Consider the following 24,190-nt stretch of genomic DNA (forward strand, 5'->3'; position numbering starts at 1 on the left):
TATATATATATATATATATATATATATATATATATATATATGCATTTTTTGTTTCCTTTAGTGCCATTGTGATATCAAACACTGTTCCCCACCCACTTTAAGAATGTGACCTACTGCTGGGGACTGAAAGACTCTCCAGTTTCCCCTACTTCCTTTACTGGGTTCGGAGAATTATTAATATTATTAAGGCCTAAAATCTTCAGTAACAAGCAAATTAATTGCATTTCTTTTCTATGTGAGGGGGGGGGGGGGATCTTCATTCTGGAGACCATAGGATGGGGATCCCCAAACTTTCTAAACAAAGTTCAGTTCACAGTTCACAGTCCAGTCCAGTTCACAGTCTTTTAAGAGAGCCAGAATTGTCAGTGAAAGTAAAAAATGCCCTGACAAAAGTAGTAATAAAGTTTCAGGGTAAGTGGGAATATTTTTAATGTTTATATGAATGGATTTAAATGCATCTATTGTGTGGTTTTAAGAAGTTTTGTTTATATCTGTATCTTATATTGTGTTATATGTCTAGTCAAGTCTCTTCCCTCCCCTGAGGAATCCATATGGTGAAACAGGCCGTGATATTGACAACCCTAATCTTCCTAAAGCTTTCTGGGAATGCTTTGGATATGTATTGCATACTTTATTGAATTTTGAGTTGCTTTAAAGTTTTTTTTCATCAGTAGCTCAGTTAAGTTGTTTAGCCTAGTTTGCTAATCTGCACTTTTTGCAGTAAACTATTTTGTCATTGTCACATTGCTTTTCTTCTCTTGCTTTCAATTACTGGGTGGGAATATAAAAATGCCCCATGGTCGATACCAGTGAGAAGGATGGTGCCCTGTCTTTGGAAGGAGTAGTGGTAGAGATCCCTGCCTTCAGTGGCAGGGATAGTAGTAGGTTATTGACATAAAATCAGAATTTTCTTAATTATCTTATAATGCAAATAATCCACCTTAAATGTTAGACTTGTAATTGCACCTTCCGTTACGTTGGCGTGTTGGCAATCAAACACCAGAAACTGTTTTTACTAATTGTATCTAGTGTTACTATATTTTAACTTTCTATTCGCCTTGTTTTGGTAATCTGCTGCAATATTACCCAAAAGTAGGTCAGGTAAGGGCTAGCATATGGAACCAGGCAGCTGTCCTCATGTGGTGACAGGAGAGGAGAACAGAGATGACTTTTTAGTATTCTTCTGCTCCTTATATGTCCAATTACTGGATGGGATTTGGAACTTGGCCAACATGTATTGTTTGGTCTGTCTAGCAGGGGTATGTGTGTCCCGCAATGAAATTAAAAACCTGTAGCAAATAAAGCTGTCCTGATTTTAGCTACGTATTGTGCAGCTGCTCATGAACTTTTTTTTCCTTTTTTTCATTTGGGGTTAGAATCAAAGAAACCTGTAATGTGTATCTTTAAACTCAAAATGTGAATGTTTTTTGGTGTATCAGGGTTCTCCCTAGGCACTTTTAGCTGGGCTAAAATTGCCTTTCCAGCACCCACCTGGCTGTTTTTGGGTGGTTACCAAAGAGTTTGGTCACAATACAGGTACTGCCACCCACCTAAAATTTCTTTTTTCTGGGTTGAGCACTGTGTATGTAGTTAAAAATGTTCACGCACCATATTACATTACAATGTCTGCAGTTGAACTGCAGTGACTACTTATCTGCGGCTCTCTTCAAATCTTTGGGTCGGGTCTCAGGGTGGACTGACCTATAGATAAGTCCTAGAAAGTTGTGAGAAGTAAGATATCTCCCCGTCCTCAAGTAACTTTCTCCAGCACCGGAACTCAATGCTTTCACTGTGTGGAGTGTTTCATGTTCTCAGCACGTTTCTTACTTGCAGTTATTCCTTTTTTGAAGGAAAGAATTTGGGTGGAGGGAAACCTCACTAACCGGAAGATCTCACTGTATGCTAAGGAGTACTTCTAACTTCTGTCATTAACAATTCGTGCTTAGTTTATTAGTTGATTATACAGTTACATCTTGAAATGCCTTCCCACCTAATATAGTAGTTTCCATGTCAGAGTACTTTGTTAGCTTCATGTAAAGTGTACTCTACTTGTCTGTAATAAGTATACCACTTCAATCTTTTGTAATGGTCTACCCTGGTGTCTTCATGCATGATCCGTCTTGTCTCCTGTCACAGCAGATTGCTCCCATGGGATACCAAGTACAAATTATCTGCCATCTAGATCATGGGGTTTACCTGCAAGAGTAATGGGAGATATCCACTCTCTGTGTAATTTTTTTTTTACATCACCCAAAGATATCAATCACAGAGAAAGTCACCACTAAGTATACTAATTAACGAAATCTTTGCTAAGTTTTGGCAAAGATTGTGGACATGTCTACAGTGCTCAACCCAGGATTTTTTTTTAACCGGGTGGGAAGAAATTTTAGGCGGGTGGCAGACCTTGTATTGTGACCCAACTTATCAGTAACTACCCAAAAACAGCCGGGTGGTAATGAAAAGTGCCGAGTTGTGCGCCCAGCTAAATGGGACTGGGGAGAACACTGTGTCTATATATTTTTGAGTTTAGGAGTTTACCTTAAAGGGAGCTACAGCATACAATTACCTTTTAGACATTTGTCAGGATTGTGGTAAAAGTTTTCCATTAGTCTATCCCGGGGCACAAAGCCAACTGCATTAGAGGCATGGTTTTAGGGATTATGGTGTGTATAATCTGCCTTCATGGAGTCCTAAAGCTGCGTACACACTTGCAATTTTTGTCGTTGGAAAGGATCTTTCACGATCTTTTCCAACGACAAGGGACTGCACGATGCATGAACGATGCTGTACATACAGCACCGTTCATGGAGAGGGGAGGGGGAGAGCGACGGAGCGGCACCCTGCTGCGCGCTCTCCCCCTTCCCTTTCATTAGGATCGGTCGTCGTCCGTGGATCCGGCAGGTCGGTCGTTCGGACGATGGACGACACCGACTACACACGGCAGATTTTCGCCCGATATTTGGCCGATGCCGATTATCGGGCGATAAAAATCTGCCGTGTGTACGTAGCTTTACCCTAATCCTATAGAACACTTTTGTGATCAAATGGAATGCTAGTTGTGCCAAGGTTTTTTGATCCAACTCTAGAGGCCAACTCCATAATTATGGCCATAGTTGTGGCAAAGGATGCCGGCCAAGTTGTAGGTTTTATGATAAGGTGTTCAAAGATTGACTATATAGTGTATAAACTGATACAATATCCACAATGTGCGTTTAGATTGTCATTTTGCCACATAAATGTATCCCAACAGGATGAGAGGCCAGTAGATTAAGGAGATGAGAAACAGAAGCCTTCTTTGACGAGGCTTTAAAGCGCTTTGCATGCAAAATGTTTGTAAGATACTGTAAATTGTGTAAGGGCTATGACTATTCACAGGCTGTTTGATTTGTTTTGTGCCTTAGCTGTACATTGTTACTGGGTTCCTCTATTTCTGTATGTGGGAGGCTGTTAGAACCTCAGTAGAGATTTTCCTTTACTTCTGTTCCTAGACACAAGGATAAGAAAGTGGAAGTCCAGTGTTCTCCCCAGCCCCTTTTAGCTCGGCGCACCACCCGGCACTTTTCAGTGAACACCCGGCTGTTTTTGGCTGGTTACTGAAGAGTTGGGTCACAATACCCACCCTGCCACCCGCCTACACTTTCTTACCACTTGGCTTAAAAAATATTCTGGGTTGAACACTGGAAGTCTGATCTAAATTAGAGGAAATCCTTCATTGAACAGCTGTCACCAGAACAAGTGTCTCCTCTTACATCTTGTCGCAGGGACGTCTGTAACATTTTACATTACCTTCACTCTATCCCGATGACAAAGAACTATATGCTTTGAGCCAGTTTTTCTCAGCAAGGGTTCCTCCAGAGGTTTTTAGGGGTTCCTTGAGCAATGAGCAGTTTGTGTCTCTCTGGTCAGGGACCACTGACACCAATGAGGTTTTTGGCTATCTGTAAAGGGGACAGTCTTCCTTCCGACCATTACAAGAATGTATTATGAACTGTGGATATAGTAATTATGGCTGGGGTTCCCTGAAAACCTGAAAGTCATTTCAAAGTTTTCCCTATGTTAAAAAGAACACTGCTTTAAGCTGACATAAAATATAATTCCATGTTGATGATTATGACTGTATGAGATGACGGGGTGACCCATTTGGAGCTCAATCAGTTGTTTACTGGTCTATTCAGAAATGTAAATAATCATTTTCTAAAGACTGTTATGTAGAGATATTGCTTCTTTTTCTATATAAAACATCTAAATTATTTATAATATTATTAAAGTGGGCAATAGCAGAGTAAAGATAGCATAGATTTGTTTTTGCTGCTATTGCCCACTTTTCTAATATGTATATATTGTGTGTATATATGTATATATTGTGTGTATATATATATATATATATATATATATATATATATATATATATATATATATATATATATACATACTACATATACATTACATATATATGTAGTATGTATTTTTCGAGATATATGCTACAAGCCAAAAAAATCTTTCTCTAAGATACTCCTGAAGAAGCACGCTAGCTCTGCGAAATGCGTTGAGTGGAAAAAAATACTCAATTTCTTCTGATTGCTCACAAACTTACAAATATCTGCTTGGCAGTATCTCTTTGTCTAGTGGCCCTTCAGGTCCTTGATTATAATTAGCCCTGTGTGGGTGTTTTTATGCTGTTTTTAGTTGTTGATTATTTTTTTTTAAATGTGTCAATACAAGTTTAGATGTTTTTATATAGAAAAAGTTCTTTGAGTTGGTACCTTTAAAAATCCTGTTTTCTTTGAATCTCTGTCTTGTAGGGTTCTAACTTTCCTTGTAAATTTATTTCTGAGATGTACTTTTTTACAATTATTATTTGGAATATCTACCTTTTCTTTCACAGAGCAATTGTTAGCATTTTTAATGCGGGACTAAAAATGCATCTTCTCTTTCTTTTAGACGATTTTCAACCATTCTAATTGTCATTTTGGGATGATGTATTTCCTGCACAGGTATGAGGAAGTTCATTCATTCCCGGCCTGTGCATGGGAACCCCGAAATGCTGGGTATCCTGGCAGCTCAGCTTTTTGCAGGATACCCAGAGCGATCATGCAGGTAGGAGGGAATATTGCGGAAGGGACATTACCTGTCCCTTTCTGTAATAATGACCGGCCTGATTGTGTGATTTTAAAAGTGGAACTTTAGTTCTGCTTAAACTATAAAGTTACCTGTCTGACATCTTGTCTTTTTGGTATTTACAAAAATATAGTATCTAATTCTCTATTAAATGATAGTATACGATTTATGAGGGATATGGCAATCTAAGTAAATAACAAATGGAGGGACTTGCTGACAGTGGTTAATAGAAAAAAAAAATTGTTTTTCTATAAACCACTGTTTTCCAGTCCCTCTATGAGTTTGTTTTGGTTTTTGCATTTTACAGCAAACTTGTCATCCAAATTGTATTCATACATAAATCCATAAAAAAGTAATTACCTTTGTTATTAGTTTTAGTTTTTTCTAATCTGCTTTAGCATATAATTGTGCACTTTTATGATTGTTGGGATGATTCTGTTCCCAGCAGTAAATCGGGGCAGACGAGTTCCAGTGATCCCTTGGCGTCTGCCATGCAGCGAGTTTGTGACCTCTCCCACCCCCCTTCCCATTCCATAGACAGAGCGAGTGGACACCGGCAACCCTCTCATTGTCTTCCTGTAGCGAGAGAATTTGTGGTTAGGAAGCGGTCTTTCTGTGCTCAGCAGGGCCCATGCCCTGGAATACAGGCAGCTGCATTATTAACAAGCCTGTGTTTGTGTGTTGTGTTTGCAGATGGCCCGGAGTTAACAAGACATGCTGCAGAACACCATGCCTCACTTTCCCACGGCCCTGAATGGTGAGTACAACTTCACACACTCTCACTTACTACTGAGCCTGTTATATTCTGTGATGGCATGCGTGTGTGTAAATATATATATATATATATATATATATATATAATGTGTGTGTGTGTATATAGTGTATGTATATATGACAAATCTGTTCAGCAGGTGCTAGGGCTTACAGAAAAGGGAAATGCTGGGGGAAAACACAAGAATTAGGTAGCACTGACACCTATAGAATAAATGTTGCAAAAGTCCATAAGTTGTCTATATATTTACCATATATTCACACGATGGAATTTTGGCACACATCTGTACATTCATAAGTATACTTTTTGTACCTGAGGGTTAAAGCTGTATCCTTAATATCTGAGCTGCAAATATAAGCTTGTCAAAAATTAAAGATGTTTCCTGTTTCAACCTTCTTCCCCTATCTAGCTTTATCCTTGGCCATTCATAAAAGTCACCCTGAATTACAGGGAGCAATCCTCTTAATTTTTCCAGCCAGACAATCTAATGGTTGAGGTGTCTCCATACTTCTTTCTTATATCATTAACTAAAATGATAGGCCAACATGACATTTGTGTATAGCAGGAGCTAAAGATGTCATCTTGTTATGAGTCTCTGCATAGATGCTGAGCACAGCTGAGAGGCGAGCATTTTTTTCTCCTTTACTTGCTGATAGGGTAAGAACCTTGGCTTGTCTTAATATTTCCTGTAATCGCCAGATTACTGGACAGACTTGTGACCAAATCTAAAATGACCTAGGTGTTCCTAGATTGTAAGCTCTTCGGGCCAGGGTCCTCTCCTCCTCCTGTGTTACTGTCTGTATCTGTCTGTCATTTGCAATCCCTATTTAATGTACAGCACTGCTTAATATGTTTGCACTATATAAATCCTTTTGAATAATAATAAGGCGTTCAACTGTTATTATACGGTCAGGTAACCTGCTCAGATCGGTCCTAGACCATGCTTTATTAGTAAAGTTTGCATGGTGGTCACCAACCCTGCTGTACTGTCAGTCAGGGGTGCATTTGCGTGCAACCCCCCCCCCCCCCCTGTACTGGACCCAGTGTTATCAATAACACTGGGTCTAGTACAGTAGTGTAGATTTTATGGTGGATGGACCTTAGATGGATGAATTAACATATTTCTAGTAGGCAGGCTCTACACAAGCCTAAAACATAGAATACAAAGTCAGATATATTTACTTAAATTAAATTTCAAAAGCATAATGAGCAATCAAGAACAAGAAGCCTATAATTTACCAATTGTTTGCTGGAAGGGATACAAGGTATACCCATAGACCTTAGATGGCAGTCTACCAATTATCCATCAGTGACCTTTGTTAAACAACAATATAGTTTTAAATACATGAAGAATAACTTGCTTGACATATCAGGAATGTTCATAGCCTCCCTCTAAAGGCACAAAGGCTCAAATCTTTATAAATACAATGTGTAAATATCCATGCACAGGGTATAGTATATAATGTATCATTTGTTTTCTTCTGAAGGTGTTTTATGTGTGGTTTTTTTATAACCGTGTTCAACCCAGACATTTTTGTAAGCTGGTTGGGAAGAAATTGTAGGTGGGTACCAGCCCCTGTATTGTAAAGCTTATCAGTAACAACCCGAAAACAGCCAAGTGGTTACTGAAAAGTGCCAGGTGGTGCGCCCGGCTAAAAGGTAGAACACTGTATATGTATAATAATGAGAAGTAACAAACATAATGGAACAAAGTAACTGCAGTTGTTATATAGTCCTCTCACACCCATCCACACCCCTAACCCCACCTCCAAAATTTCTGAAATTGTTATACAGGTACGTCCATAAATATTTGGGCAGAGATTTGATTTGATGTACCAACTTGTAGATTTTGCCACTCCTAATATTGTAGCAATTTCTCGATGGGTTTTTTCTGTTTTTGCAGCTTAAGGATGGCTTGTATCACCTGCATGGAGAGCTCCTTTCACCGCATGTTGTCTGTTCACAGCAAAATCTTCTACATACAAGCACCATCAGGATTGCTAATTTAGAAAAATTGTATGTGTTGATGTTGACAGCTGCATCCTTTTTTTTTAATGGGAAATTCTTGAATTTTTTTATGTAAAACAAATATCTTTTCTGGAAGATATTTGGTGGTGCAGGCTATGGAGCAGGGCTCAACCAGGGTTTCATGAAACCTTGGGTTTTTTGGAGAGGTTGCTAGGGGTTCCTTGAACAATGTGTGCCCCTGACACAAATGATCTTTTTGGCTGTGTGTAAGGTTACAATATTCCCAATGGTCAGCAATAAGGGAGGCATTTTTCCTTCTGATGTACTGTAAGCTTTGGATATAGTAATTAGCAGGTGTTCCCTGAACAATTAAATGTTATATCTGAGGCTCCCCATGTTAGATTGAGAAACTCTGGTATAGGGCTTCCTCAGACCAAGCTTTGCTTAGTCTAATAAAAGAAAAGTTATTGGACAGGTTCAGGATTCTTGCACTGGATATGACTTCAATAAATGTATTTAATTTAGCTCACAAGCCTATACTTTCTAACTTTGGTTCTTTCTTGCTAATCATAAATAAGGGAAGTTTCAAATTCACCTTTTTTGAAGAGACACCATCACAATGTAAGATAATAAAGGGGCGTCAGATGTTTTTCCTAAGTTTTACCTCCTCCCTTTTAATTCGTAAGACATTTTCATTCCTACAAGACAGCCTCCAGCCCAACCATGTTTTGGAGATCTCCTTTAAAGCCATCGTTCATGCAGCTGCACTCTATCCTGATGTCACCCCTGCACTCTATTGCTGCATGCCTTGCCTCAAAAATTATTAATAATTAACATCATTTATATAGCGCCAACATATTACACTGCTCTGTACATTTAATAAATAGGGGTTGCAAATGACAGACAGTGACACAGGAGAAGGACCCTGCCCCAAAGAGCCTACAATCTAGGAGGTGGGAGAAGTATCACACAATAGGAAGGAACCACACAGTCTGTTTGCAACCTCCCAGGAATGCAGTATGCAAAAATCGTGCGTGTGATATCAATGAAACATGGTCACATGCTGATGATGGCAGGTCTATATACAAGTTCTCACTTCAGATTTCTTAGCCTTGTCACACTACCAATCCTGTCATTGGTGAGACTTCAGCTGCAATAGGATCATTATGCTCTCCTGTTTAATACTTCCTTGCTATATGAGCTCTTTCATCATCTCCTCATCGATCCACTGAAGACTAACATAGGAGAGACACTAACTAAGACTAACATAGGAGAAGGCATTTGCTCTGCAGGCTTTAGCGATCCTGCCACTGCCAGCGACAGGATCAGCAGTGTGCTCTTAGGTTCTCCTTTGGTATATTTATTGCATTTGATTCCCCTTTCCATTTTTTTTTTGCCACTGAATGTCCCCTATCTGATGACTACCGTTATTGAACCTGAGCTCAAGAAGTCCTGGATCTCCCCCAGGCCATGGCTATATGGTGAAAGAAGCAGCATATTGATACCCTTATTTCTCTATTATGCACCTATCGGCATTCTTCATGTCAATACATGAACTGATTGGCTTCTCCTGCTTTTTCCTCTGCAGCCTTCTAGTGCAGAAGGCCAATATCAGGTCATATAGTTATAATTTATAAAAATTACATTTAATGATTTATTATTTATAGTGCTGTATTTATATATTTTATATTTAGACCGTGTGTTATTAGTGATAGAGATGTAAAGCAGCAAATGAATAGCGCAGTCATTCCGCTATCAAATATTCAACAAACTTCTTTTGATTTTCATCTTTTTAGCAGCTGGCTGTCTGAATTCACTGAAGTGTTGCGTGAAATTGTGAGCTGCACAGACAAGCACAAACTAATTATTTCCCCACACCCTGCACTCTATTAGGATTCTGTGCGGTTATGTAGTGTAATCAGAAATTTTCTGGCAATGTGGGAGTGTGGAATTTGGCATAGAAAATGTCCTTTCATGCTATTTTTTTTTCCTAATGTGAGGATAAATCCCCCTTTGGCCTCTATCGGAGACTCATGCTATAGGTCTCATTTATAACTTCTGCAAACTAATATTGTGTTATTTTTATCACTGATGGAAAATATCGATTCCAACAGATAAACATATATATAAAACTGCACTGAGAAAAGAATGAATCCTATGCAACCACAAAATACAGTTTAAAGTCTCTTTGCAGCCCATTTTCTTTCAAGTCTGGGTTACATGAAGTCATAAATTTAGTACTGATACTTCTTTCTTACCAATAAATGTAACCATGGTGTGTTGTTGCTTCATTTTAATAAATTGCAACAAATATACATTTAAATGGATTAATCATTCTAGAGCAGCCGTGAAGTGAAGTCAAACCCCACAATGTTCTCTTTTCCCCAATCCTTCGTAGGGCATGGCCATCTTCTTCCTCCTTGTGATCTTCAGCCGTCTTTATTGGCTTGGCAGGAATGACGCAACTCCAGTGCAATTGCACACCAGAGTTCATTTAGTCCCAGCAAAGTCAAGGAAAGGCCAGATAGCTGGGTATTCTGCCAGCCAAAGCTAAACTGCACATGTTCAACTCAACTTTTATGACAATTCTACAGAGTGATCAATCAGGTATGAATTTCTATTGTAGAATGGACATTGTCTTTTTCTGCAATGCCCTGATTAATCTGACATATTTTAAAGTAAAACTTTAGTTCCACTTAAAGTGTATCCTAAATTATTAGCATGGGGGTACACATGATATTAGGTAAATGCAATTCTTCAAAAAGCTGCAGCTCCTGCAGACGCTCAACAGAAAATGATCAGAGGTCCTCAAACATACTATAGGAGTAATTAGAGATTGGGAACATGTTACATGAGACTAGTGGATGTTACAGCTCTCTTCTAGGTCAATTCCATTACATTTGTACTCTCTTTAGACCTCGTAGCCTAAAATCTGGTGCTAAATTTAATGTTTCATTAAAAAATAAAGTAAATCTAAGAAAAAAAAAACAAAACCTAGAAAGAGAAAAGAGATGAACCGCACAAAAAATGTAAAAACAATGAAGCAGAAACATTGTATTCTAGAAGCCAGTTTAATAAGTGTATTTCCTTCAAAAGTAAGTTGATTAGGCACCAAAATAAACAATACTTTGCCACACAGTAAAAGTCACATGCAGCTCCCAAGGCTTTTAGAGGCATGATGGTGTTTTGCAGATTAATGTTGGAAGCAAACATGTGCTTGTGTTAAAGCAGACGGTGTTCATTATGTTACTTTGAAAAAAAGAATGTATTGTCACCGCTTTTATAATAAAGCACCATTTCTCCTGTCCTGTCCGACTACTATCAACTCATGTCACTGGGTATATCTACATGACTTTGTAGCTGGGGCACCAACATAAAGAAATCGTTGAGTATAGTAATGAGTTCCTCATCATATGCACGGCTACAAAATTTTTCTAGAGCTGCCCCGACTCTTGTTACGCTTGTTACTACTTTCTGCACATTAAAAAGAGGGCTCAAAACCAATCTTTTCAAACTTGTCTACCTATCTTCTTCTGTCTCCTAAACCGTCATTATTTCCCACCACTCCATATCTCCCCTTCTGTTGTGTGCTACTTCCCCCACCTCCTAGATTGTAAGCTCTTCGGGGCAGGGTCCTCTTCTACTATTGTCTGTATTCGTCAGTCATTTGCAACCCCTATGAAATGTACAGGGCTGGGTATATATGTTGGTGTCATATAAAAACTGTTTATTATTAATAATAATATTAATTGTGATGGACGGGTGCACAACTGCCTGAATATGGCGTGGGGTAATGACCTGATGCCCTGGGATAGCTGCTGTTTTTTTTCTGTGCATTATTCAGGGCATGATTTAGAATTTTCATACTTTTTAAATCACTTCCTGAAAGCATTTAGTATCCTTAAGCAATCTGTACCTCTCCAGTCATCGTGGAACTACATGTCCCAGCATGCCCTAGCAGCCTGTGGTTGTTCTGGTCTATAGGGTGTAACCAGTGCTCCCAGCTTCAGGAAGTTACAGAACCACATAAAAAACTGACTTGGCTGCAGAAGGCTTCTGTAAATGTGTGTCACTTCCGTCCCATTGTCCTTATTAATGCTTGTGAGTCTTAGAATTGTAGTGCTGAGTAGCAGGTGAAAGCCGCTGGCATAAAAGTCAGGGGCAGAGTTGTGCCTTGTACAGATGTGATTTAAACCCTTGTGGGAAACGGCTGCTAACGTTCAGGTCTTTGTTTACAGGTGGGCCAAATATGTGGGCGATCACTACGGAGGAGCGGGCCAAACATGACAAGCAGTTTGCCAGCCTGAAGCCAATAGGCGGATTGATTACTGGTGAGTCTCCGAAACATTTACAATAAAAAACAAGTGTTCGTATGTGAGAATGGATTTAATTTGTTTTGTTTTTATGTATAGTTCCTCTTTGTATCAGGAAGTACAGACAAGTGCAATACAAATAATAATATTATATAAAATTTTATCAAAGAATACTAAATGCATAGATGGTAAAATAAACACAATTTTAGTCCTTTACATAACACCATCATAGAGGACATTTAACCACAGACAACACTGAACAAAGGCTGACACTTCCTACCACAGAACCAAACACATTATAACCGTTCAGAATGGAAATCACTTACCTGCCTGCATGTTGGGTGTTGTCAGGAATTCGCACCAGCATACTAACTCTTGATGAATTGTGTCCAATCAGGCTTTGAACGACAGGCTGAACTTTTTAGACGTATTGTCTCTTGACTCCTCCTGCCTGTAAAGTTATCCTACTTGCCTTTATCCCATATCAGGGGTGTCAAACTCAAATACACAGTGGGCCAAAATTAAAAAATTAGACAAAGTCTCTGGCCAACCTTGAAATGTATTGAAGAAATTGAAGGTTTTCCTTCTTATTAGATATAAAACCTTTTTAAATGGAAACAAAGAGGTTTTACGCTTAACATTCAACCTGGAACAAGCCTATGATTGAGAAAGAGGCATAAGAATTTTTAAAAAATGTTATTTAAGAAAAAATCTTATGCCTCTTTGTCTATTTGTAGCCTTCTAAGTTAAATTTGAATGGTAAACTTTTTGCACAGGCTAACAATAATAACAATTTTCTTCTATGAAAATCCAACCCTTTATGTCCACGCCTTGGAGTATACAAGGTAAAGTACATAAAGAAAACATTTATTCAAGGTCCAAGCCAGATACCTGGCATCTTTTCTTGGAAGCTAGTTCCTCAATGTTTGGGGTTAGGCTCTGAGCTGAGGAAATTCTCAGGATTGAGTGAAGATGTTCATCAGTTAGACGACTCCTCTGCAATGTTTTGTTCATCTTCATCTTGGAGAATAGTTGCTCACACAGATATGTGCTGCCGAACATAGAGAGCAGTTGAGCAGCTTGGGTACGGAGCAGGGGCATTGTGTCCGGGATGCAATGTGGAAATTGTGCAGCGCCCACAGCATCATACACTTGGATAACAGCAGGCTACGCACAGCCTGAGACACCGCTTTATGACACAACGCTATGGGTCGCCAAGAAGCCCCTGTAACTCCAAAAGCCTCCTGGCACCTCCCAGTTGTAGCTGAGGGGGGAGTGCTGGAAATGCCAGATGCAGCCAATACGGGGATAAATCTTATAGACGCTGCTGGAACTTCATTGAAATAGGGTTGCTACCACAATTCCTGTCATATATAACACAGTCCAATGTGGGGCCAGTCATAGGCAGAGAAGCCGCTGGTCTATAGAGTGATGATGGGAATTGTATTAGCGGCGCTATTTCAATGCAGCAGAGGGCCAGCTGCAATTCAAATTTAGGATTCCTTTGGGGGCCCAAAAAAAAAGGACGTTGCGGGGAGATTGGATGTACAACCAATGTTCTTATGATAGACATAACTTGACGTTATCCTGTATAATTTTGCCTGACTCCTGAGCAGAGAGCTGGAAGTGAAAGCCCAGCATAGGTCTGTCCTGTTAATGCTTGATATACAAATCCGGAGTCTCCATTCTGTGTATGCATAGCATATTGAAACGTATAATACTTCATCATGGAAGACTTTGGTTGAGATGTGCAATATGCACCCTCAAGAGTTGGTAGCTGTAGAGGATACAATTTCTGCATGAAGTTAGCTGAAAATCAGCAACTTTCAGAATTTTTTTCAGTCTTGCAGTTTCAAAATTGTTTTCACGATTAGGGCTAAATATGGATTTAAAGATAACCTATTCGCCTTTTCTGTTTGAAACAAAATCATTGAATTCTTGCACAATCCTGGTCATGGGAATACGTGGAAATGAATCATTTCCAAATAATGTGGGGGCAGCAAACATGCTGGTCAGGTCCTTATTTTCATAAATTCTTTTTAAAGACTTTTCTTTATAAACATTGCTGTTGTACCTGACATTCCTTTATTCTCGGGTACAACAGCAGAAATATAAAAGAAGTCTTACTGAGAATTAAGAAAGCCTGCCTTGCATATGTGATGTTTGTCTTAGGGAATTAGATCACCAAAATGTATCCTCCCCCATTCCTTTATGTGCATTGAAGCTTCCATAAAGATTTTAATGGGACGAAAACACATGTCAAGCATTGGTAGAGAGACTTGTCTTTGACCCTTGGCCTATCTACATTTGGAAATACAGAATGCACATAAACACATAAAAGCATGTTGAAAACAAGTGAAAATGCAAGTGCATGGGGTGGAATCAATGATTGGGCCTGATTTATTAAAGCTCTCCCAAGACTGGAGAGGATACAATTTTATCAGTGAAGCTGAGTGATCCAGCAAACCTGGAGCGGATCTGGTCCTGGCTTCCAAATATTTTCTAGCAAATAGCAAATTATTTTGAAGAAATCCATTGCAGGTTTGCTGGATCATCAGCTTTTCTGATGAAAGTTTATCCTCTTCAGCCTTGGAGAGTTTTAATACATAAGGCCCAGTGACTCCACTTTTGTCACGTCAACGGACTGGACTGTTAGTCATACTGTACCATGAATAGCACTGGGGTCAGAGGAAGATTTTTTTGATGGGTGTGGATTTGAGTGACTTTTGTACTGTTTGTCTTGCAATGCATCATTTACAGCTTTTGTGTGTTACTTCTATCCTATAGTGGTAGCCAATTTAAATTATAGAGGGCCACAAGTGACCGCAGTCAGAATCCCCAGCATTGGTGTCAGTGACCACAGACCTCACCATCTGTCCTGATGACAGCAGTCACTGAGGCAGGAAGTAAATTATTTTCATTTATTGAAAAAGAAATAGATCTTTTCTCAGGCTTTTTTTTTTGTTTGCATTGCCATAAACACTGTTGAACCCAGAATTTTTTTTAAGCCGGATGGGAAGAAATTGTTGGTGGTTGGCAGCCTCTGTATTGTGACTCAACTCTTCAGTAACCACCCAAAACCAGCCGGGTGGTTGCTGAAAAGTGCCAGGTGGTACGCCCAGCTAAAAGGGCCTGGGGAAAACACTGATAAGCAAAATACCTATAGAAGCCCATACAGCAATCTGATTATGAAGTAAGTGCCCCCCACAAAGTGCTAAAATCTTACAGAGGATTATTTTTATTAAACAGTATTTTTATAGCACTGACATTTTACTAGTCGCTGTTCATAGTCCCGTCACTACCTGTCCCTCAAAGGGGTTTGCAATCTAATGTCTTTATCGTAGTCATATGTCATTACCACAGTCTAAGGTCAATTTTGAAGAAAATTAACCCAACCATGTTTTTTGAAATGTTGGAGGAAACCCAGGCAAACACAGTGAGCACCTGAAAACTCCATGCAGATAGTGTCCTAGCCAAAATTCGAGCCAGGGACCCAGCGCTGCAAAGGCCAGAGTGCTAACCACTGTGCTGCTCCAACACAATCTAGCCATTGTCCAAAATTCAAAGGGATTGTTTTTGCAAAACATAGAATACAAAGGTTAATTTTTGAGCAGTGTGTTCCTTTAAGCCCCTTCCATGGTACGGTATTTAAAATTTCCACAATTAAATCGGATTATTTTGCCGCTGGTGGAAATACAATGAATTGCCAGTGTTATGACGGCACAGCATAACTTCTTAGCATATTCTGGCACCCCGCAGCCAGCACTGACTTTAGTTTCATCAAATATTAAACAGACTGCAGCGCCGTGGTACAATCCTGTACTATGTGACTTCACAGGACAGCTATGTTCTCCCTCCTAATGCTGAGTCAGGGGGACGTGGTCAGCACAATTCCCGACTCGGGTAATGTCTGTGTGACACAATAAAGGGGAACATTAATGGCTTTTACTTATCTTTTTATTGGTTTATTTATTTTTTCTTAGAATACTTTTTTTCTCTCTCACTCGATATTTCATTAAATCTTTACAAATATATAATGAAAGGTTGCTGCTTACTGCAGTCTCTGCAGAACAAAGTTCAGCACCAACTTGCTGGTTATTGGTTGCAGATTTAACCCATTCTTGACAGGACAGAAAAGAAGATCAGAACAAAACTATCAGTGTCCTCTTATGTCCATTAACGTGACAATAGATAAATGGCTTGCTGAAACCACTTAGTTCTTTCATTTGCTAAGTGGTTTTGAAGACATATTGTCATATTGCCCTTTCAGGACATCATGGCTGTTTACTGATTGCCCTTTTCATGCTATTCTTAAAAAATTCAGTTTGCACCCCATTGGATGCCCTCACTTTCCCTTCCACATGTGCCAGTGTTTGGTTCTGGTTAATGGCTGCTCTCTTGCCTTTCATATTTGTCACTTTAATAACCTACATATATTTTTATCAGCAAGCTAACACTTGGACTGAAATATAATTTGTCGATTAACAAGGAACTTTTTTTTTTTTTTTGTAAACGTTTCATTTTTTTAATTCAATAAGTTGCAAACTAACATCTAAAGCCTTTATTTTTAACTTATTTCTATAGCACCAACACATTACGCAGTGCTGTACAAAGTCCATAGTCATGTCACTAGCTGTCCCTCATAAGGGGTCACAATCTAATTTTCCTGCCATAGTCATTTGTCATTACTGTAGTCTAAGGACATTTTGGCAACTGCATGTTGTTGGAAGCCATCAGGTTTGCTAGTGTTCACATGTGTTTGCAATGATTAACCTACATAGTTAATTTTTTGAATTAGGTGCACTTTAAAATACAGACAGGTTCTTCTCGAAGACAAAGTCCGGGTAGTTCTGTTATCCTCCTGCTCAGATCACAATACAAGCTCTTCTTGTAGAGAAAATCCCAGTGGTTTGAACAGGTTAAAAATTTCCATCTTTCATACAAGCATCTGACAAGTTTTTGAGATCCTTTCATTGACTGATCGAACTTTGAAACATGGACACTTATCTTTATTAATGGATTAGGCAGTGTAGGGTAGCAAAATTGATTTTCAATGGAAGGTTGATTTTTATACAACCGCTCAAGTGAAAAAAAAGAAACAATCAATGAAACTAAAGTTGAATATATGAATAATGAAGTGATCAATAAAATAAACATCACGTGTCTGCATACTGCAGAAAGGACTAAAACAAGCAGCAAGATAAGTCAGATCTCCTGATTTCCATTTGGATCACAATATTAAAATTCAGCCCACCTGCTTAGTGTTGTCACTGTCCCTCCTGTCATCTTACATTTTAGTCATGTAGTCATCAAATATTTACCTTTTGCAAGCTCTATTTATTTATTGAAGTAGGAGCTGGAATGCCCTATTAATCCAAACAACATCAATAGGTCTGCAATGCAGGCAAATCATGCTGGAGGGGAAGATGATAGAATTGTGTACATAACATCGTGAAAACTGGAAGCTGCTGTTATACCCACATGTCATGCAGCTTTTTTATAGTGAAAGAAATGAAATCAATAAAAGGGGGTAGCCCAGGGACCGTAAGATTGGGGAGGAAAGGGATAAATGAAGGTCCTCCAAGAAGGAATTGAGATGGGCTCTCTCTGACTTATTGCAGCTTCTAATGCACCTTCCAAGAACCTTATAGCGCACAGTGAAATCAGTGAAAGAAATTTTAGTGCAGGAGAGGAGCCTGTTCAACTGGGGAAGGCTGAAAATCTGCTTTAAATTCCTTTTTTGTTAATCGCAAAATAAAAAATGAAATATGAAAAGAATGCAGCACATATTAAATCTGTAAGTATGAGACACACTTTTTTTTTTTGGCTAATGAGACCGAAAACTAACTTAACTGAACACTGAGCAGACAGCATGGAGACAGGTACAGCATAACTCTGATCTGTGCATTCTATGGATTGCTTCATTACAACATTTCAACTGAATACCAGTCTGTATGAGTCACGTTGCACAGACTGTGTGTGTGTGTGTGTGTGTGTGTGTGTGTGTATATATATATATATATATATATATATATATATATATATATAATTTATATTGTGTGTGTATATATGCTTTAAATTTAATCCTATGTATGAAAAATGTGCAAAAAGACATTTGGCTTTTTCCCCGATCAACCAGTTAGAATCCTGGTTTAATCTTTTTAAATTTACAACTGGAAGCAGATTTGTTACTATAGACAATGTTTTTTGCTAGATTTCTAGGTAAAGGTATCTTACAGGCAAGGTAAAGCGTAACTAAACTCTGTTTATTTTTTTTTTATCCTTCCTGCATCGTGGGCACTGCTGTCTTCTTCCTTGGTTTTCAGCCATCTTGATTTGCAGGGCCACGATGATACAAGTCAGGTGCCGGCATTCAGGTGTTCATTCAGTTCCTGCAGCTGGGATTTGCAGGGTATGGCTACCATTAGCGAGCTGCACATGCATCATTTTGACAGGTGAAGGCAGCGATCGGCAACATTGCCTGTCCCTTTCTGCAATAACGCCCTGTCTGGTTGCAAATTTATAAAGTGGAGTTTTCATTCTGCTTTAAATACATATTTTATTTGACCTATGAAGCTAACCGTTTGTAATTTTTCCTTCTTCTTATGACTTATTCAATCTTACCAGACAATATAACCATGTTTATGTTTTCCAATACAATAAGGCCATGCTCAGACTACCAGTTTCCACCCTGTTAGTATAAACTCTGCTTAAGATTGGAGAACAAAAAATCCGGGCTTATTGGATAAACTGGTCCAAAAGGGTGTTACATATGGTGGAAAGATGTATGTACATAGCCTATAGCAGCAGACGCCAACCTTTCGGACATCAAGGACGACTAAAGTCATCATTTTATATCCTGCGGACCATTAATATAAATTCTTTTAAAAAAGATAAATACATTTGTAGAATTATGATCTTCCTAATGGTGCTGACAAGGACTGTGGAGGCTCTGATTCATTGATCAGCTCACGGTTAAGTGAAGTATTACTATTGTTACTATTATCATTAGTTGCATTATCTTTGGTATTACTAAAGAAATGCAAATTATTTGTTTGCTTTTTCTCATTCAACATGGGTTTATTTCATTAAAATCTAGGACCAAACTAGAAATGATAGTTATCAAACTATTTGATGCCATTAAATAGAACAGTTAAAGAAAATACACAGTTACGGTCAACTTAAATCTAAAAGAACATCTGAGAAATAAACAAATAAAATAAAACAATCGGATGAGAATCGGTATTGGCGGAGCGGGGTGACTGTAGTAATGGTGGAAACAAGACTGAAGCGTACAGCTCGGCAGTGGTCGCCTCATACAACTTTACACTACACTGACGTCACGCTGCGCCTCCCTTGTTTTTCTGTCTCTGATACAGTTCATGAATATAGTGTAATGTAAAGGCGAAAATTGTCATTCAGAATACAGGAATTTATATGGATTTTATTTTTGTTTTATTAATAAAACATAAACGCTTATAATGTCCAAATTTTTCTGTGAACCACCAAAATTTTCTCACGGACCACTGGTTGGTGACCGCTGGTCTATAGTACAAAGCAAGGCTTAGGTTCTTTGTAAGCCATACTTTACTAAATTTACTACTGGAGAAATCTGTGCTTATCCAGGTCCCTGGAGGTTCGGCCTTGGACCACCTCATTTAGCTCCTTGCACACAGCTTGGAGCTGCAAAAAACATCAAGGAAATCGTAGTAAAGAAAATTACATTTTTTATTACATTTTTTAAGGTCTTTGTTAGTAGCAAAGGACAGGAAAAAGGATAAGACATGTAAAATTGTCTAGTTATTAACAGTGCACTTGTGATTGAGCTGGGGGTTGGGTGGCAGAGTAAGTGTGTATGTGTAGTGTGTTACTGACATTACTTAAAATGTTTTACTTTTGTTATGTTTCCTTCAGTAACATTTCCTGACAAATAACTAGTTACACCCGCAGTGATTAGTGGTGGAACAAACTGGCCACAACCTCTGGCTTTGTAGCAGAAATGTGAAGAAAACTGGTTCTTTACAAGGACAGGAATCACAAATAAAATGGGTTTTTTTTAAGACCCAAGCCAAAATAATAACAAAACAAACAAAGCTTTGTTTGTACTTTTTTTCAGTAGTTTAGATAATCTGGTCACATCCTCCTTTGTGTTCACACTTGTGACAGGTCATCATCTGCACTTCCTTTTTCCTTTACTCTGAGCAGATCCACAGCTCTCCTTTAGACACGTAGGGCTCTACTTCTAAAATAATGAGTCTGGTATTCCCTAGTGGGAATCTTACAAGTCCATGTGTTTCAATGGCAGTAATTCCTACCAGGGAATGTTGAAATGTTTTCCTGTTTTATAAATAGAGACCAAAATCATAGCAGCAGGCTGACCAGTGCTTCTTACAATTGTACAATACAATAGAGTAATGGTGATGTTGACTTACAGAAATCAGGCCTATACTTTATTATTATTAATATTATTAATATTACACAGCATTTATATAGCGCCAACAAATTGTGCAGCGCTGTACAAAGTCTATAGTCATGTCACTAGCTATCCTTCAAAGGAGCTCACAATCTAATGTCCTTACCATAGTCAAATGTCATTAATACAGTCTAAGGGTAATTTTTTGGGTTGAAGCCAATTAACATAACTGCATGTTTTTGGAGTGTGGGAGTAAACCAGCGTACCTGGAGGAAACCTACACAAACACAGGGAGAAAGCTGCAACCTCCATGCAAATAGTGTCCTGGCCGAGATTCGAGCCTGGAACCCAGCGCTCCAAAGGCCGGAGTGCTAACCACTGAGCAACTATGCTGCATAAACTTAGACCAATAAACTGAAGAGCAGATAACACTGCTCCGAATCCTATCTAGAGTTCAACCACATAAAGTCTTAATGTCGAAAGCCTTAGATAAAGGTTAAGGGGTGTTCAGCTTTAGGTGCTGATTAGCTACCTCTGCCTGAGATCCTATGACCAACCTAGTGGCTTATGGATATATAAACACCACTGGGAGTGCAGAGAAACAACTTATGTTGGGGGTAAAAAGCATTTTATATTTAAGTATCTTGTTGGAGCCATATGCAGCCTGGCTGCAAAACTAACAATCTGTTTATGTACACCTTAACAATGAGCTATGCTACCTTATGGTCTGCTAAATATACCATTGAAAGGGTTTTGGTATGTGTGAAAAAAAAAAAAAAAACGTATGATCCAGTAAATTGAACATATAGGCCTTTTCTGTTCCCTTTGGTCTTTTGTTTGTACTCTCCTACCTCTGAACGTTCCATTATCTCCAACAGTGGAAACCCCTCATATTGTCAACAGCAGTTGTGGTGGAATCCCAGTAACTTGACTTAACTTCAAGTATATGTATAGGAAAAAAAATTATCTTTACTCAATTTTGATTTGTTTACAAATACTAAATATAGTGAATTTTGTTATTTGACCCTACTTCTATAGCAACTGGCTTCCCATCTGCTGCTCCTGATTAATTTTAAGCAACTGATTTTGCCTTTATATTAAATAGTAAAATATTGTAAAGTTGTACTTGGTGGGTAAGCATTGTTCTGCACAATTCCTCACATTGTCATCTTCTTCCTTTTCTAGGGGACCAGGCAAAGAACTTCTTTTTACAATCAGGCCTTCCTCCGGCCATTCTTGCTGAAATATGGTAAGAGGTTTTCATTATTACTGTAGAATTTCTGTAACAAAACAACTGCCATGTTTGTGTTTACAGTGCCATAAATACTGGAGCCCAACTCTACATCCAACCCAACTCCTACATTAAATTGTTCAGACTTAAATACCATATAGTTTCCATGGAAGTGTCATGGACTGTATGGTTCTTCTGCTGCCAGTAAATTCAGCTTGGTCATATATATGTGTCTTCCAGTTTGAGTATGTACACCACCTAAATGCCTTAGTTTTATATAGTTTTATATAGAATTTAATTTTTTGGTTGTATCTGATTCCTTCAAATTTTCCATTCCGGAAATACAACAGGCAGTGAAAAAGTCTTTCCTGGGTTCGTGGAGACATTTCCCAGTGAAACATGTCTCCATTGGAAGATGATTCTTTTCTTCTTATACTTGCAATAACATCATCTTATGGGGAGTGAAACCGACAACAGTAAAAAGTGTTGAGTTTAGCTTTAAAACAATTTGATGCACTTTTGCAATCGACATCTCACACTTTGCATCAAGCTGTATGGGTTTTTCATTTTCTGCTGCAATAATTAATTCTTCTCCTATTCGCTGTATTTAGGGGATCCCATTCATTTATTCCCGGTCCACACTGGTGGCCACCATGCTATTTTCTTCATTGGGGCTACCAACTGTGTAACGTCCCCTTAAACATTATAACACATGAAAGGCATAGGATATTGCTACCAACTGCACTGGGAGAATGTGGGATGCTCAGACTCCTGGTCTGTCCCACCCATGGATGCTTATCTAAGAAATACACTAGGTGCCAGTCATACCATCTGAATGTATTATTGGAATTAGTAACAGACCAAAAGTGACTTTCTTGGTCCCCTTTATTCCCATTTATAAGTGTTGGACAGGATCGCCAATGCCCCTGTGCAAGAACAATTGAATGCTCGCTGTTCAGATTCCACCCCTTACACTCATTTCTTAAAATAGTTATTAGATAGATGGATACATGTTGTGTTATCCTGAACTCTCTCGGGTTTCATAATGTTTATCTGGGGTCAAACAGAAAAAGCTTCCATCACATTTAATGCAGACAAGGTGAAGACTCAAGCTACGTACACACGGCAGATTTTTATCGCCCGATAATCGGCATCGGCCAAATATCGGGCGAAAATCTGCCGTGTGTACAGTCGGTGTCGTCCATCGTCCGAGCGACCGTCCTGCCGGATCCACGGACGATGGACGACGACCGATCCTAATGAAAGTAAAGGGGAGAGCGCGCAGCAAGGTGCCCGCTCCGTCGCTCTCCCTCTCCCCTCTCCATAGAGCATGAACGGTGCTGTATGTACAGCATCGTTCATGCATCGTGCACTCCCTTTTCGCTGGAAAGGATCGTGAAAGATCCTTTCCAACGACAAAAATTGCAAGTGTGTACGCAGCTTCAGAAAAGAAAATCATTTCACGTATGTTAGTGCCAGTGCACAGTGGAGGAAGTGCTCATTAGATGGGTCCAACACCCATAAAGTATCATTGACCAGGATAACCTTTAGGACATAGTAATGAATGCTTTAACCTGTGATGTGTATCATGATAGGAATTACTATGCAAATATCATTTTTATAAATATTTCAGGAAAACTGCCCTAGTACAAATATTTTTGCTGTGATCCGGCCTGATGTCATCCCTAACAGACTGTGGAGAGTATTGCAGCACTTTGTTTAAAAACAGTGGATTTCCCCATTCCAATGTAAATATCGGGTCATTAAGCACACGGCGGGCTTTTGAATGCTAAACATATCACAATACTTAAATACAAGAACCAATACAGTATCCCTGGGAGCTCTTTATTTTTAGTTTATTTACCCCCAGATTCCTTGAGGTATAGCATACCAGCGCATGATTCATTCTGCCAATCACTACCCAAGACCAAAATCTTGTTTCTGCTAAGACTGGCCATTTCATGAAACATAAAACTTAATTTTCAACTTATTTTGTATAAAAGTAATAGAACTATGTGTATAGTCCACCGTTCAAGGGTTTTCATTATTCTGAATCTTTGGGAAAAGGAACTGTATTTCCCTTGGGCTCTGCTGTGCTGAAACTTTAATCTTCATATTAATATGCATTTCTTACTCAAAGACTTTCGATCGCATTGATATTTGGGTTATTACATGTTTAATTCATGAATGTTCCTATATGTAGCGCATTTATTATTTACATTCGTGTTTATGGGATTAGTTCTGACCTGAAAATTGTGCTTTTCACATTTTGTTTTTGAAAAGTTTGCTGAATCCACATTTGTCTTTTCACTGTCTTGATTAATGTCTCTTAAAGTGAACCCTGATAGACATATATATATATATATATATATATA

General features: G+C 38.7%; 1 protein-coding gene across 7 annotated transcripts in view; it reads left to right on the top strand.

Moving 5' to 3' along the window:
* ITSN2 (intersectin 2) overlaps nt 1-24,190 on the top strand; it is a 111,120-nt gene that overhangs the window by 22,375 nt on the left and 64,555 nt on the right. For 6 of the 7 annotated variants that reach the window (XM_072407450.1, XM_072407456.1, XM_072407448.1 and 3 more), the window contains exons 2-4: nt 5,812-5,875; nt 12,097-12,189; nt 21,770-21,833. In XM_072407450.1, the coding sequence (XP_072263551.1) occupies nt 5,833-5,875; nt 12,097-12,189; nt 21,770-21,833 (200 nt within the window). In that variant the 5' untranslated portion in view covers nt 5,812-5,832. Of the gene's footprint in view, nt 1-5,811; nt 5,876-11,933; nt 11,960-12,096; nt 12,190-21,769; nt 21,834-24,190 lie in introns of those variants that run through there. The other variant, XM_072407453.1, reaches the window with a different exon arrangement.

This window comes from Pyxicephalus adspersus, chromosome 4 (genome assembly GCF_032062135.1).
Source record: "Pyxicephalus adspersus chromosome 4, UCB_Pads_2.0, whole genome shotgun sequence".
Taxonomy (NCBI): domain Eukaryota; kingdom Metazoa; phylum Chordata; class Amphibia; order Anura; family Pyxicephalidae; genus Pyxicephalus; species Pyxicephalus adspersus.